At 43.7% G+C, this 15261-nt stretch overlaps 1 protein-coding gene across 1 annotated transcript in view; it reads left to right on the top strand.

Moving 5' to 3' along the window:
- The window catches only part of SH3TC2 (SH3 domain and tetratricopeptide repeats 2), a 59775-nt gene that overhangs the window by 30952 nt on the left and 13562 nt on the right, over nt 1-15261 (top strand). The window contains exons 9-12 of the mRNA XM_061151682.1: nt 7611-7744; nt 10608-10649; nt 10774-12471; nt 12582-12762. Coding sequence (XP_061007665.1) covers nt 7611-7744; nt 10608-10649; nt 10774-12471; nt 12582-12762 — 2055 coding nt within the window. The remainder of the gene's footprint in view (nt 1-7610; nt 7745-10607; nt 10650-10773; nt 12472-12581; nt 12763-15261) is intronic.

Genomic DNA, 15261 nt, shown 5'->3' with positions numbered 1-15261 from the left:
GCCAAGAACAAGCTTTTTCCTTTGTAGGGAGAGAGGAGAGAAGGTGATTTTCCCCACACAAACGTGTAAGAACCCAGGTACCTCTATAAGAGGAATGACTGACCGAGCTCCTGGAGAGGTATGGACTACAATAGGAGTTTATAAGGAGGTGAACTCCTTCAAGAGAACTTTCCTCAAAAAGGTAACATGTGAGTTCAGCTTTGCATGATATGAGACAGTTCAACAGACATAAATAGGAAAGGAGGTCAAGGGAGATGTTGAATGATTCGTATTGTTAGGAGCAGGTCACGAGGTGGGCCCTAGTGTGGCAAAGGCTCATATGGGCCATGATGTGAAAGATGGGAAATGCCAATGCCAAGGACCTGTCCTTCACCTGGCAGGGAATGAGGAGCTACTGAATGTATCTGAGCAAGGGTGACATGATGTGACTGGGACTTCTGTCTAGGAAGCCAGCTCTGGCTTTGGGCGAGCTATGCATGGTCAGGGGAGAGCCTGGAGGCAAGGGACCAATAAGAAGGCTGAGTTTAGGGGCATTTAGGAAGGAGCAAGGGGACTGGAGAGGAGAGGGCACTGCTAGGACAAGTCAACAGACTTTAGAGATTGTGGGAGCTTTATAAATATGGATCCTTGTGTCCTGCCCCTAGAAGTTCATTCTCATTGGTCTGTTTGGGGCCTGGGCAGCTATGGTTTTAAAAGCTCCCCAGGAGGGGCTAGGGTACAGACTGGGTGAAAACTGCTGCTCTAACTATCCCCTCAGTTTACTGCAGGGGTAGATGAGGATCCCAGGAGTGAAACAGCTGAACCCTCAGCCTTGGTTCTGGAATCCTAGATTTCTGATGTTAAATCTGGGGTTCTCTTTCAACAGCAGAGTCCTGAGGCTCTGATGACAGGGAGAAAGAATAAAAAGAACAGAGACTTAGTGGGGAAGAACCATTTACAGAGCAGAGAAAGAATGTAGTGAAGGAGACAACTGAGAAGGAGGAACTACTAGCCATGTGGGAGATGGGGGGATGGTTAACACTGTGAAAGGCCTTTGAGATTGACCATTGAGAAGTCACTGGCCAGGAGGAGGTCCCTGGTCATTGGAAAGTAGCATAGCTTAGTAATAGTTTCAGAGCCAGATTTCCTGATAGGCATTTATAGCCACAGGAGCACATCCTGTGTCTCTGTTAGCTTACCAGTGGGTGACTTTGGGTATGTTAATTTGTCTCTCTAAGCTTGAGTTTTCTCATCTGCAAAATGCATACAGTGTTAGAATTTGCCCATAAGATTGTCTTGAGTTGAAATGATCTATGTGTAAATCCCTTAGAATGGTGTCTGGCATAGTGTGTATGTGTATGTATTACGATCAATATGCATTAACTCTTATTATTGCTGTTACTGTTGTGGGTGGTAATCTTTGAGAGGCCATTTAAATAGGCTGTTAAGGGTAGGTGTCAGATTTCATCAATTATATTGGACTTCTGTACCTCATACCATGGGCTTCCCTGGTGGCTCAGTGGTAAAGAATCTGCTTGTCAATGCAGGAGACACGGGTTCCAAGCCCGGGTTGGGAGGGAAGCTGCCCCAGAGAAGGAAATAGCAACCCACTCCAGTAGCCTGGCAGGCTACAGTCCATGGGATTGCAAAAGAGTCAGACATGACTTAACAACTAAACAACAACCTCATACCCTGCCTCAAATGACAATAACCCAGTACTACTAAATTAATCTGATCATCACATTTTAGCTGGCTTAGTTGCACAGGATATACTCATCCTGCAGAATATCATCCCCTGTATCACAGAGGTGGTAGGAGACCTTCTCCTTACTTGCACAGAGTTACCTGTTGGCCTCCACCTGGTCACCCGTGGGACGCCATGCACCAAAGATTGCACATTTGGTAGGGAAGGAAGGGAGAATGGACAGGAGACAGAGAAGGGCAGCGATGGGAGAGGGGAGAGGAACTTGTTCATTGCATACCCCCAAAGCACTCTCTAGATTACAGACACTCTCTGCTGCTGCTGCTACTGCTGCTAAGTCACTTCCTTCAGTCGTGTCCGACTCTGTGCAACCCCATAGACGGCAGCCCACCAGGCTCCCCTGTCCCTGGGATTCTCCAGGCAAGAACACTGGAGTGGGTTGCCATTTCCTTCTCCAATGCATGAAAGTGAAAAGTGAAAGTGAAGTCTCTCAGTCGTATCCGACTCTTAGCGACCCCATGGAGGACAGGCTCCTCCATCCGTGGGATTTTCCAGGCAAGAGTACTGGAGTGGGGTGCCATTGCCTTCTCTGACAGACACTCTCAAAACACAGCAATTAGATGAAAACCCCACAACCTGCCGCCTGCAGCAGCCATTGTGTGGACCAGGAACCAGCATCCCTGTGTGCTGTGCTGTCCCTGTGATCAGGCCACTGGGTGTCACTCTTAGTCTGTGTTCGTTTGGGGTCAGGTCTCTGAAGATGGCCCAGCATTTGCTGAAGTCTCCATCCTCTCCTCTCAGCTTCCCTCCCTTTGCTGGTTTTTTATTCTCTGAAGTGTTACTACAACATATGTATGCATCTATGCACACATATATTTTTTGATTTAACCAAATTGGCTGTGTATTGACAATGAAATTTCTCAGAAGCTGTTTTCTGAGTCAAATTTAGCTCATGCCTCTGACACGTGGGAACAGGATCTTGCTTATCCATGGAAGCAAATTTTTGTGGGTTTCTTTTTTTATAGCTCAGATTTCAACATCAGCTACCTAGTTTCACAGCAATAGTAGCTGGAAAACCCGTTCTTAAACCTTGGGCAGGTCTGTCTGAATAGATATAGTCTTTGTATTTGACCAGAGTGACTTTAAAGACTATCACCCTTTTGAGAGTGACAGAAGGTCACATTTGTGCTTTTTGTTTTTTTTTTTTAAATATTTAATGTGTTTGTGTTTGAGTTTGTGTGTGTTTTAAGTGAAAAAAAGTCTTTAGATATAATTGAAGATGCCTTTTACCCCCTCATACTTCCATCCTCTGATCCTGATTCCATCCTTTAGGCCAACACTGTTTGAAATTTCCAGTCCTTATTCTGATATATTTAAAAAATTGACATTTGTTTATAAATGAAAATACTATGGTTTTGTGTATTGAAATTTTATATAACTGTTTTTTCTACAACTGGCCTTTTCCGCAATTGGCATTATAAATTTAAGATTTATTCATGTTGTAAAAGATATAGTTCATTTTCATAAAGTGTTACTTACAAGAAATTTATATACTTAAATGCCTAAATTTAAAAATAAACAAGATTGAAAGATTAATGTACTTGAAACCAGATATAAGAGAATAGGAGAAAAGCCAATATTTCATGGTATTAAATGTTAAAAAAATTTCTTAATCCCTTCTTTTATTCTTATTGTTTGTCTGTTTCTTCTTTATAATTCCATTTCTTGTGGCATCTATTTTTGTCGATGAGAAGTTTGCTGTTTCATAACCATTTCTTTGCAGTAGGTAGCTTTTATCTTGTTTTTGTTAAGGTTTTGTTTTGTTATTGATGTTTTGCAATTGTAGCATAGTATATCTAGCTTTGATATATTCTATTATTTATAGCAAGTTGTCTTCTTCCTGCTCCATCATGTACACCTCAGTGGAGATCTGTGAATTGGTAAATGCTCTCCATCTCTTTAAGATACTTAAAATATACTCTTGAATGATCATTTACATAGGTGTAGAATAATATCTTCAAAGTGTAGAGTGAAAATTAATTATTAATATAAAATTTCAAATCCATTTTGCCAGAGTTTTGTCAATCTTATTAGTCTTTTCAGAAAACCAGTTTTTCTTTTGTTTACCATCTTTATTGTTTGTTTTCTATTTCATTAATTTTATATTTACCTTTATAATTTTTCTACTTTGCTTTTATTTCATTAATTTATGTTCTTATCCTTTATATTTAACTCTTTTATTCCATGATTTGAATAGTTAATTAATTGATAATTGAATCCAGAAAGAATGATTAGGAGAAATAGAAAATCCAAAAAGACTTATAACCTTAATGAAATGGAAATCATGTTTAAATTGTATTATTTTTATTTATTTTGCTTAGGACTTGGTGTGCTTCTTCAATTTGAAGACTCATGTCTTTCTTCAATTCTGGAAAATACTCAGTCATTCTTCCTTTGAATATTGCCTCTCTCTCATTCTCTTTAGTCTCTCTTCTGGAATTCCTGTTAGAGGTATGTTGGACTTGTCATTCTGTTCTCAATCTTGGTTAATCAGTTCCTTTATATTTTTCATCTTTTGTCATGCTAGGCTACATTCTGGATGATTTCCTCAGAACATTCTTCAGTTTCACCAATTTTCTTCTCCACTGTGACTAAACCTGTTGTTTAACTTTACTCATATGGTCCCAAATGTCCATGCTTTTATTTTCACTTCTAAAATTTGTATTTTACTATTTTTCACATATGCTCCTGCTCTTGTAGTCCCATATTTTCATTGTAGCTTCTATTCATTCTTTTTATTTCATTATTTTAACCATGCTTATTATAAATTATCTTCAGATTACTGTTAGTTCTATTGTAGTGTTGATCTACCTATTTGTGCACTTGCTGACTCTCTTTGTCAATAGTTCATTTTCTTGTGTGGTTTGTATTTTCAGTTATGTGAATGAACTTTCAACATTTTAAAAGATGGTCTTTGCCTTAAGCCTTGACTACAGAAAGCATTCCAGCAGAGCAGTTTTGGCCTTTGCTTTCCCTGGAAACTTAGAAACTCAGTGGTTCAGATCTGGTTCTCTGATAGGGTACCTACATTGTGCAGTGTAAATTCATATCCCACACCTTCTAATAATGTAAGCCTAGGTGTTTTATTTTTTCCAGGCACTCAGACAGACAGAAAGCATGTTCTTGGCAGGTTATGAGACGTTTCCAATCCCCTTTTATAGAAGTTGCAGCCCTTCTAGATTTTAGGCCATAGGGAACACAAAGCTATTTTGGGAGCTCCATTCAGCTTCCCTGCTTCACACAGGTCCAAAGTCACATTCTGTCCCTAAGTGGTATTAGCAGGTCAGCCCCACCTCTGAGGGCCAGTGTCCCAGCTGAGAACCGCCAGCATCTCTGGACCATCTGCTCTAACTTAGCAACTTGGCTTTGTTTTCTCCTTTTGTTTCTGGTTCCCAGGAATTTCCCTTTCTCTCTTTAAAGTTAAAGACTATATTAAAATGTTTATCTTTATCAGATTTTATCCATGCTTTGTCTGTGTATATGGTGGCAAGTAGCCCTGTGCTTCAGCCTGCTGTATTTCTAGAAGCCCTACCACACTCCTTCTAAGCCCATCTCCATGCTGGCAAACCCTAATGTAATTTGTCAAGCTTCTTGGACTCTCTCTAAGTATCTGGGACGCAGGGTATTAGCATATTAGCCATAGGCAATGACACAGAGGCAGAAGGCCTCAGCTTCGGTCTCAGCTTTACCACTTTCCAGCTGTGTAAGTTTGAGCATGTCACTAAACCTTCCTGAATCTTCATCTACAAATATGAGTAAAAATACCTATGTCATAGGATTGTTATGAAGAGTAAATGAAATAGTAAGTTCAGGAATGGGATCGTATCATTCTTTTTATCTCAAATGAGTTTAGATGTAGAATTCAATTACATGCTCTTTTAAGGATGGAATATCTTAAACTGCTGGGGAGAATCTGGAGGTCAAGCCAGAGAGATAGGGGTTCCATAAAACAGGGAGGCTTGGTGTACTACAGCCTATGGGGTTGCAAAGAGTTGGACATGACTGAGCCACTGAACTGACTGACTTAAGTATGGTGTCAAGAGCTGTAGATGTCAAGAGAAGCTTTAGTGCCAGTTCTGCCTCTAATCAGAGTTGTGACCTTGAGCAGTTCACATTAGTGGCTAGTTTTCTCAACTAGAATAGCATCTACTAAATTGGCTGACTTTCAAACTGCATTTATCTGAGCTATGGAGACAATGGATAAGTGGCAGACCATGGCACTGCATCCCAGCCCCTCCCTTAACCATGCTTGAAGTAAAGAAGCTCCGCTTACATACTGCTTTATGGTGACCTAACCACAGACTTTATTTTTCTGTACCTTAGTCTCTTCCTCTGTAAAAAGGGGATAAGAATAGTATGTGCATCATAGGGCAACTACATGCATTAAATGAGTATCTGATTCATAATAAACACCCCCCACAAAGTATTAGCTGGTATTAACAGTTGGGCTTCAAAGTTATTTTTGTTTTAAAACTGGATTCTGAAGTTAAAAATATATTGCGCCAGGACATGGAAGCAACCTAGATGCCCATCAGCAGACAAATGGATGAGGAAGCTGTGGTACATATACACCATGGAATATTACTCAGCTGTTAAAAAGAATTCATTTGAATCAGTTCTAATGAGATGGATGAAACTGGAGCCCATTATACAGAGTGAAGTAAGCCAGAAAGATAAAGAACATTACAGCATACTAACACATAGATATGGAGTTTAGAAAGATGGTAATGATAGCCCTATATGCAAAACAGAAAAAGAGACACAGATGTACAGAACAGACTTTTGGACTCTGTGGGAGAAGGCGAGAGTGGGATGTTTCGAAAGAACAGCATCAAAACATGTATATTATCTATGGTGAAACAGATCACCAGCCCAGGTGGGATGCATGAGACGAGTGCTCGGGCCTGGTGCACTGGGAAGACCCAGAGGAATCGGGTGGAGAGGGAGGTGGGAGGGGGGATCAGGATCGGGAATACATGTAACTTCATGGCTGATTCATGTCAATGTATGACAGAACCCACTTCAATATTGTAAAGTAATTAACCTCCAACTAATAAAAATAAATGAAAAAAAATATTGGGAACAAAGAGATATTAAATGTTGTTTAGATAGATACTGGACTGAATACTTTCCACAGCACTTCTGGTTTTCATGTTCTTTGATTTTATGACAGGTATCTAGCCAACAAATTGGTTTTAACAGTTAGTTTATACAGTAAAGTGAATATACAGAGCTCTATTATTTATAATCATTTCTTCTAGCCCCCTGGCCTTCCTTCTACCCATTTCCCATGCCTTCGCCTTCTTTCCCTCTCTTTATGGTGCATAACACTGTTGTGCTGTGTCATGGAATCTGATGTCAATATCAGCTGTGAAAGGTTTCTTCTGACTATAGTCAAGCTTTCTCCATTGTTCCTCTAAATTGTGTCATCAGTCCTGAGTGTTTTCATGAAATAATCTGTCAAAGAAACATCTTTTAATGGTCCTTTTCCAACCCTTGCATTTAAGACAGCCAGTTCCTGTTTCTTTCCTTAGAAATGGTCACCATGTGGTCTCACAGAGTGGGTAGGGGTTGAAGGAAGGGGTTTTGTTTTTCTTGAGAGATGGAGATTTAATTGGAGGGTTGTTTTCATGTGCCACTTCTTCAGCCACCACGTAGGTCGGTTCTGCACAGATGAGGTGCCTCCAGCTCTTCTTTGATGTATAAATAAAAGCATTATACAGCAGCGAGATGAGGAGTCTGATTTCAGCTCTGGCTGTGTAGGCTGATGGCTCCTCTGTGTGCTTCACTGCATTCTAGGGTGAAGAGAGAAGAGGTCGTGTCTGAAACCTTGCACTGATCTGTGTCCATGTTTTCTGCCTCAACACAGGAGCAAGAACTCCGCCTTTTTCAGTGATGAGGAAAAATGCTCTCTGGGGTTCCTGGGAAGTGACAGGAAAGCTGAGTGTGTCAGCTTCCTCCGCACACTTGCTCAGACTGACATAACATCTGTCTACCAGCTTAGTGAGTATTTGCTTCTCAACTGCCCCCCACCACCCCAAGAAAGCCCAAGCTCCTCAAGATTAAGGAATTGTTCCTAACCAAAAAGTACAGTATCTCTAAGTCTAATCACATGCATGTATGTGGGGCTGTGACCACAGTTCAGTTGATGACCTGGGTCATATACGATTAGCAGCATTTTCACTTTGGATTTCAGATGATCTAGAGTCACAAGGGACTTGGTGCCTATAAAGTATGAGATGTAATGAAATCAACTCAGCTACAGAATGGGAGGCTGGCCATATTGAACCTTCCATTATAAACTGGAGAAGAAAACTTCCTGGGTTGTGGCTGAACTTCCTCCTAGAGCTGAAGTAGGTCTGGCCCCACAATAATAAAGGTGGGGCCATAGACCATTATAACTGGAAAGACCTAAGAAATGACTTCTGTCATTTTATAGATTAGGAAGCTGAGGCCCAAGTGGAATTAGTGCCTGAGCCAGGATAAGAACTGCCCTCCCCTGTCCTCTAGTCAGGACAATTCCTACTTCACCACAGTGCCCCTGACGCAAAATGACTTTGGACTGTTGGATATGTCAGCCTTGGGTGAGTGAGGAGCCTCAGTACCTAGCACAGTTTTCAGCGGTGTCTGAATGACTGACTGAATGAATGAATGACATTCCTTTCCCTTACTTTGTGAGGGGTCCCTTGCTCTGTGTCAAGAAGTGCTTCATACATTGACAGAGTTTGAGGAAGGATTCCCGTTTCTCCTATCTCTTCAGTGATGGGGATGCTGCATCCACTCCTTAGTGGCCACATTAGATGGCACATATTTCATGGGTATGGCCAGAGATTCTGCAGAAGGACTCACAGGGTAGCCTATGGAGCAGAAGTGGGAGTTGAAAACTTTATCTAGGCACAGGAACATTTGTGATTAGCACCTTGCCCAGGTATCAGCACCAGCCCAGGTGGCACTTTCTTACTACAGGCAGATCACACTGCTGCACCCAGCTGAACCGTGAAGCTGAAGTTATGAATGCGGCTTGGTAGTCAGGAGCCAAGGTCTGAAAATCAAGGATTAGCGGCCTGCTCTGGAGGTAGGGGTGGCTGCAGACTTGGATCCAGGGTATCTGCCAACTGTTGACCCAGTGGTTGAGGGAGATCCAGGGACAGGTCTCAGGCAGCCCATTAGCTCTTATGTACAGACCAAGGGTGCATCTCTGCTGGGTGCTGGGCTGTACTTCATGGCTTCACAGGTTGTTCCTGGCACCAAGGCAACCAGCAGAAGGGGCATCCTGTTGGTAAGTTCCAACTCCCCCAAGGCCTATGCCCTGTAATTCTTTCTCTGAGAGGAAGCATTATTATTATTAATTTTTTTTGGTAATTCCTGCATTATTTGTGTTCTTGGGGGTCCTGGCCCCAAGAGAAATGGTTGCAGTAAGACAGGCAGGTGTCCCACAACGTCAGTGAGGGACAGGTGCAGGAACCTAGAGTCCAGCTCTCTAGTTCTGCTGTGTTTGGCTGTAGGACCTTTGGGGGTTGCAGATATAAAGTACCTTCAATGACACTCACAGAAGAAACCTTCTCCTGAGAATAGCAAGTGGAGGCTTGACTTGGTGAGGGACCTGCTACCCTCAAAGTTCACTGGAGAGCTCAGAGTTGGGGCACAGGTGGCTGGTTATTGCTTCTTTGCCAGGAAGAGGTAGAATCTTTTTTCTAGCAGCTCTGTTCTATGGAGCATGAACCTGGCCTTCACCTCCACCAGCTCCACTGTGGCTACTTTGGCCAAGGGGATCAACTTCTTTGCTGCCAAGCCCAAGGTCATCTTTTTGGTTCTCACCTTATCTTATTTCACTTTTGTTCACTTTTGAACACAGTGAAATGTGTTCACTTTTGTTATCTTGTCACTTTTGTTCACTTGTTTCACTTTTGTTTCACTTGTGTCACTTTTGTTAGATGGCTGCACCATAAACCACCCTGGTCTCCATGACTCTTCTTTTCTCTGTGCCTTTCCAGTCTCCTGGATTGGCTCTCATCTGCCAGTAAAATGCTGATGTTTTCCCAGCTCATTCGCAAATCCCCTCTAACCACTCCTCCCCCACCTGCTTTGCTTTTCCTTTCAAATCCTTCTTTTGGGACTTTGAGACATTCTTTGTGACCTAGTGTCAGTCACAAATCCATGTTTGCAAGTCTCCACTTTTCTTCTTGGCTGCAGATCTATTTCATTCACTGCTAGAGCTCCTGCAAGTACTACAAATTCAAAATGTCTAAAACTACTAGAGATTGTGCTTTCTCCCACCTCATCCCACCAAAGTACTTCAGGGAACAAGACTTAGGAACCTCAGATGCTTCTTTACCTTCTTTTCTTAATTATTGACATTTGGTCACCTCATCCTATCAAGTTTACAAAGCACATTGTGCACACTGAATCTGTCTGTTGAGTGGGTGGATGACAGAGGAAGGAAGAAGGAGGGTGGTATACATGGCAACGAGAAGCAATGCCACACGCCACAGGTGTGCTGCCCATGGAGTTTGGTTCACGGCTCTGTCATAAACTCACTGAAAGATCTGGGCCTTCAGATTCCATCATCACCCCTGCTCTGCACACTCACACCTCTTGGCATAGAGCTCCTGTTTCTGTCTTTTCTTCTCTGACTCTCTTCTCATTTCTGCCTCTGCTCAACTGTATGGTGAGTGGGTTAGACCAGATAATCTTTAGGTCCCCGCAGCACTGATGGTGAAAGGGAAGTGCTGTCTTGTACCTTAGGGACAGCAGATGGTCTGAAACACAAAATGTCTAAGGGGCCACTGGTCTAGGGAACACATGCAGGCATAGGCATGCCGGACCATTCTGACCTAACTCGGGTCTGTCCTTCATCTCTATCCAGGTGGGTTTGAATCCATCCAAAGTCTTCCAAACGATCTGAGCGGTGAGTAGAGATCATGCTGAACCAGACCTGCAGTCCTGTGGGACAGAATCTTGTCCTCTTGCCAAGAGCTGGCCACCATAGTTGCAGGTACTTAGTGTTGCTCAATTCTGCCTGTCCCTTACAGTGTCCCAGTCCGAAGGCTACAAGGAGACCCGGCCTGGTGGAGCCTGGGAGGAGCATCAGGCTGTGGGCTCCGGACACTCCAGCAGCTCTGAGGACTCCAGTCTGGAGGAAGAGCTCCTTTCAGCTGCCTCAGACACCTATCATCTGCCAGAGCCTGATAACCTTGATGACCCAGAATTGCTCATGAACCTGAACACCGCTCAGGAGGAGGAGGAGGCTGAGAACTTCGCCCCCCTGTTGGCTTTTCTGGATCACGAGGGTTATGCTGACCACTTTAAGAGCCTCTATGATTTTTCCTTCTCTTTCCTCACGTCTTCCTTTTATAGTTACTCTGAGGAGGATGAGCTCATGGCTTACCTGGAGGCCTCGAGGAAGTGGGCCAAGCGGAGCCACATGACCTGGGCCCACGCCCGGCTCTGCTTCCTCCTGGGTCGGCTAAGTGTCAGGAAGGTCAAGCTCTCTCAGGCCAGGGTGTACTTTGAGGAGGCCATCCACATTCTCAATGGGGCATTTAAGGATCTATCCTTGGTGGCTGCCCTGTACATCAATTTGGCAGCCATCTACCTGAGGCAGAGGCTGAGGCATAAAGGCTCATCCTTGCTGGAGAAGGCAGGTACCTTGTTGGCCTGCCTGCCTGACCGGGAGTATAGTGCCATGAGCGAGCTGGATGTGGTGGCTTATGTGCTGAGACAGGGCATCGTGTCAGGCAGCTGCCCCCTGGAGGCCAGGGCCTGCTTTCTGGCCATCCGATTGCTCCTAAGCCTTGGCCGGCATGACGAGGTCCTGCCCTTCGCTGAGCGCCTGCAGCTCCTCTCTGGACACCTTTCCACCTCAGATGCTGCAACCACCATCTTGAGTTTTCTCTATGACAAGAAATATCTGCCACACCTTGCAGTGGCTTCTGCCCGGCTGCGTGGAACTCAGAGTGTCCAAGGGATGACCCTTCCAATTTGGCAGGTCCACCTGGTCCTGCAGAACATCACCAAGCTCCTTGGCATCTCCTCCCCAAGCTGGGGTGAAGTTTCTTCCTTGGCTTGCCCGGCACTCAGGCAGGCACTGACTTACTGTGAGGAACAGGCGGATTGGAGCACCCAGAGGGTCCTGTGTCTCATCCTGTCCAAAGTGTACCTCCAACACAGGTCTCCTGATGGTGCCATCCACTACCTGAGCCAAGCTTTGAGGCTAGGCCAGCTGCTGAGTGAGCAGGAAGCTTTTGAGTCTTCCCTCTGCTTGGCATGGGCCTATCTCTTATCCAGCCAGCCAAAGAAGGCTTTGGACATCCTTGAGCCATTCTTATACTCCCTGAAGGAGACAGAGAGTGTTATCCACAAAGGAGTAGTCTATAACCTCATGGGACTTGCACTTCAAGGTGAAGGCCGGGTGTACAGGGCAGCCAAGAGCTATCTTCGGGCCTTGAACAGAGCCCAGGAGGTGGGGGATGTGCGCAACCAGGCAGTGGCTTTGGCCAATCTTGGCCATCTGACCCTTAAGTCCTGGCCTCAGCAGCCAGCCAGGAACTATCTTCTACAGTCTGTGAAACTCTATTCTACACTCCAGGCCAGCATGGAGACAGACATGGAATTAGTACAGGTGCTTCTCTGGCTGGCCCAGGTCCAGGTGTATGGACGCCAGCTGGCCAGTGGCCGCTTTTGTTATGAAATGGCACTGCTGTTTGGCTTAAGGCATCAACACCTGAAGAGTGAGTATGTCCTGTGCTGCTGAGATGCTTTAAGAGAAAAGTGTTAGAGGACGTTTTTTTCCTTTGTCCTATCTCCAGTCATCTCATCCATGTTCCTGCTTTATGTTCAGGTCAGCTTCAGGTCACCAAATCCCTCTGCCATTTCTACAGCTCTGTGTCCCCAAACCCCACGGCATGCATCACCTACCACGAGCACTGGCTGACACTGGCTCAGCAACTCAGAGACCGGGAGATGGAGGGGAGGCTGCTGGAGTCCCTTGGACAGCTCTATCGGAACCTAAATACATCCAGGTGAGTTCAGGCTCAAGGACGCTCTTAGAAACATGTTTTCTTCCTTAAGGAGAATCAGTATACTTTCCCTCGCAAAGTTAAGTACAAATGTACATGATGTGTTTATGGCATCATGGAAAAGAACATGGTCTTTGCAGCCACCACACATTGTAAACTCAGTGCCACCCATCACTTATTAGCTGTGTGACTTTGGGCAATTTTTATACTTGCCCATGCCTCCACTTCCTTACAAGTTAATGCACACGGGACACTTGGACAGTACCTGATAAGGCTCGATCACGTTGGCTGTGTTATAAGTAATTACCTGTGTGTTTCTCTAACAATTTATCAAATGGACGTGGCTGAGGGTGCATAATTCAGAGAGGTGGCAATTATTATACTGAGGACCATGGAACCCTCAGGAGGTCTTCATTACCTGAGGACAGTTGGTATTAGAGAAAGGACACAAAGTAAATAAATGCACAGGAAACAGGGGTGTAAAATTTCACAGTAAAAAATTTTGATTGGTAACTTACCTTTAAAATGAAACTGGAAATGATGAAACTAAGTTTATTTTCACTTTTTAGTTAAGAAGCTAAAGTTATAACTGCAGCTGTGCTCTAAGTCATAAACTAAACATAACAAAAGAAGTGTTTTATGATTGACTTTTTGGGACTCTCTTAGAAAGGCTCATTTTTCAAAAATATCCCAAAACGTAACTGTTTTACCCAAAGGCTTTTTTTCCCCCCACTCCTGATATTTAAATTATTCTCAAGTGAACTATCCTGCCATCTCTTGCTGATTTTCCTTTCTGTCTCTTCACTGATCAGATCTGCCTGATCCTCATTTGCCAGTGGCATGGCCTGCAGCTTTGCTCTCTAACAAGCCTTTAATTGATTCCATTAAACTCTGCATGGTTTATATTTAATTTCACTTTGCAATAGATTAGCATTGTAGCATTGTATTCAAAATTATGAATGACTTCTAACGTGGGGGAGAGATGATTGCCAGGGTTGAGCAAAGAGAAGTAATTGAGGAAAAAGCATTTAAATGATAATTTTTGCTTTTCTAGGCAATATGGTAACCTTGGGTACCTGATAAATCAGACCACTAATAATCAGATAATGAAATCTTTCTTTGTCTTTATTTCTCCCATTCTGTCTCCCTCTCCCTCATCTCTTCCCTTTCTCACAAGAATCAGGTATCCTCCAAATATCCCATTGTCTTTAGTCCCAGGAATGGAGTTTTGGATCATTGCACTCTGTGAGGGGCCAGGAAGCCTGGCCCCAGCCCCACTCTGTTTCTGTTCTGAACACCTTAGGAATCTGTATAGCTTGGGAGCAGATCCAGAAGGTAGGCTTAAATTAACCTTAGAGATGAGATAGTCATATATTCATGGTAACACATAGTGAGAATGGGCTTTGGGAAAGTTGACTTTTAAGGGACTGGAGTATGGGTGGCAAATATGTGTCAGGTTTATTGCCACCCTCCCCTGTGTGCAACTTCAGTCTCAGATTAATTGCTCTGCCGTGATTAATCACCTACCCAACTGCCATCCTTTGCTCACAGCCTTCCTCCTTCCTCCAGCTGTAAAAAACCACTGAAATTCTAAGGGAAAAGCCAGAGAAAAAGCCCTGGATGCTGTCAACAGAGTGCAGAGGCCTTTCTTAAGGCAATATGAAGGACCACTGGATTTCTTAGGTGTGGGGAGAGATAGAGAGAAGGGAAGGTGTGGAGCTGGAGCTGCTCCAAGGAGTGTCTGGAAGTCAGAGGCCACAGAGCAGTGAGAGAAGAGACTGAAACTGGATTGGGAGTCAGGAAAACTGAGCCTGCCATGAGCTTATAATATGTCCTTAAATAAGTCATTTCTCCTCTTGGTTGCCCCATTTATAAGGTTAAATTGAATAAGGTGCCTTCTAGTTCTAAAATGTTACGTCTAGGACGAGCCAGCTATGCTATGCTACACTGGTAATGGCCCTATTAGTATAAGAACTCCTGCTGCCTCCAAAGAGTCTTGAGTTTTGGAGGCAGATTCTTAAAGTTATGGGCCTTCTAGATCAGAGACCTAAACTTTTGGGGATTTTTAAAGACTCTGAAGTAGCTTCAGAAGGTCTTGATGTAGTGACTGTAAATTCCAAGTGGGCAGACCTAGTGTCTAGCGTAGAACAGAGAGACATACATATTTGCGTGGGCATGAGATGTCTACCCCTTTTCAGGATGCTCAGTTTGTCAGAGAGAATGTGCTATAATGCTCTATTTATTTAGCATGTATAAATCAACTACTCCTGCAAAGCCTTTGTGAAAAAGAATAGAACAAAGACCAGCTAACAGAAATAGATAAACAAGTGTTTCCATGCACCTGGAGGTGGTTACTGTAATTTAGCTCTAAGCTTCCTGGTAGCTGAGGTAAAAAGGGAAAAACCATACGAGGTTCCCACTGTCTGATAAAACAATGTATCTGTTGGAGCAAATTTTTTCCTGGCACTGACTTCTAGGAAGAATTTATTAAGTGGGTTTTGA

The sequence above is a fragment of the Dama dama genome, chromosome 9 (assembly GCF_033118175.1).
Source record: "Dama dama isolate Ldn47 chromosome 9, ASM3311817v1, whole genome shotgun sequence".
In the NCBI taxonomy this organism is placed as follows: domain Eukaryota; kingdom Metazoa; phylum Chordata; class Mammalia; order Artiodactyla; family Cervidae; genus Dama; species Dama dama.
The sequence above is the reverse complement of the archived record's forward strand: the minus strand, read 5'-3'. Positions and strand labels throughout refer to the sequence as shown.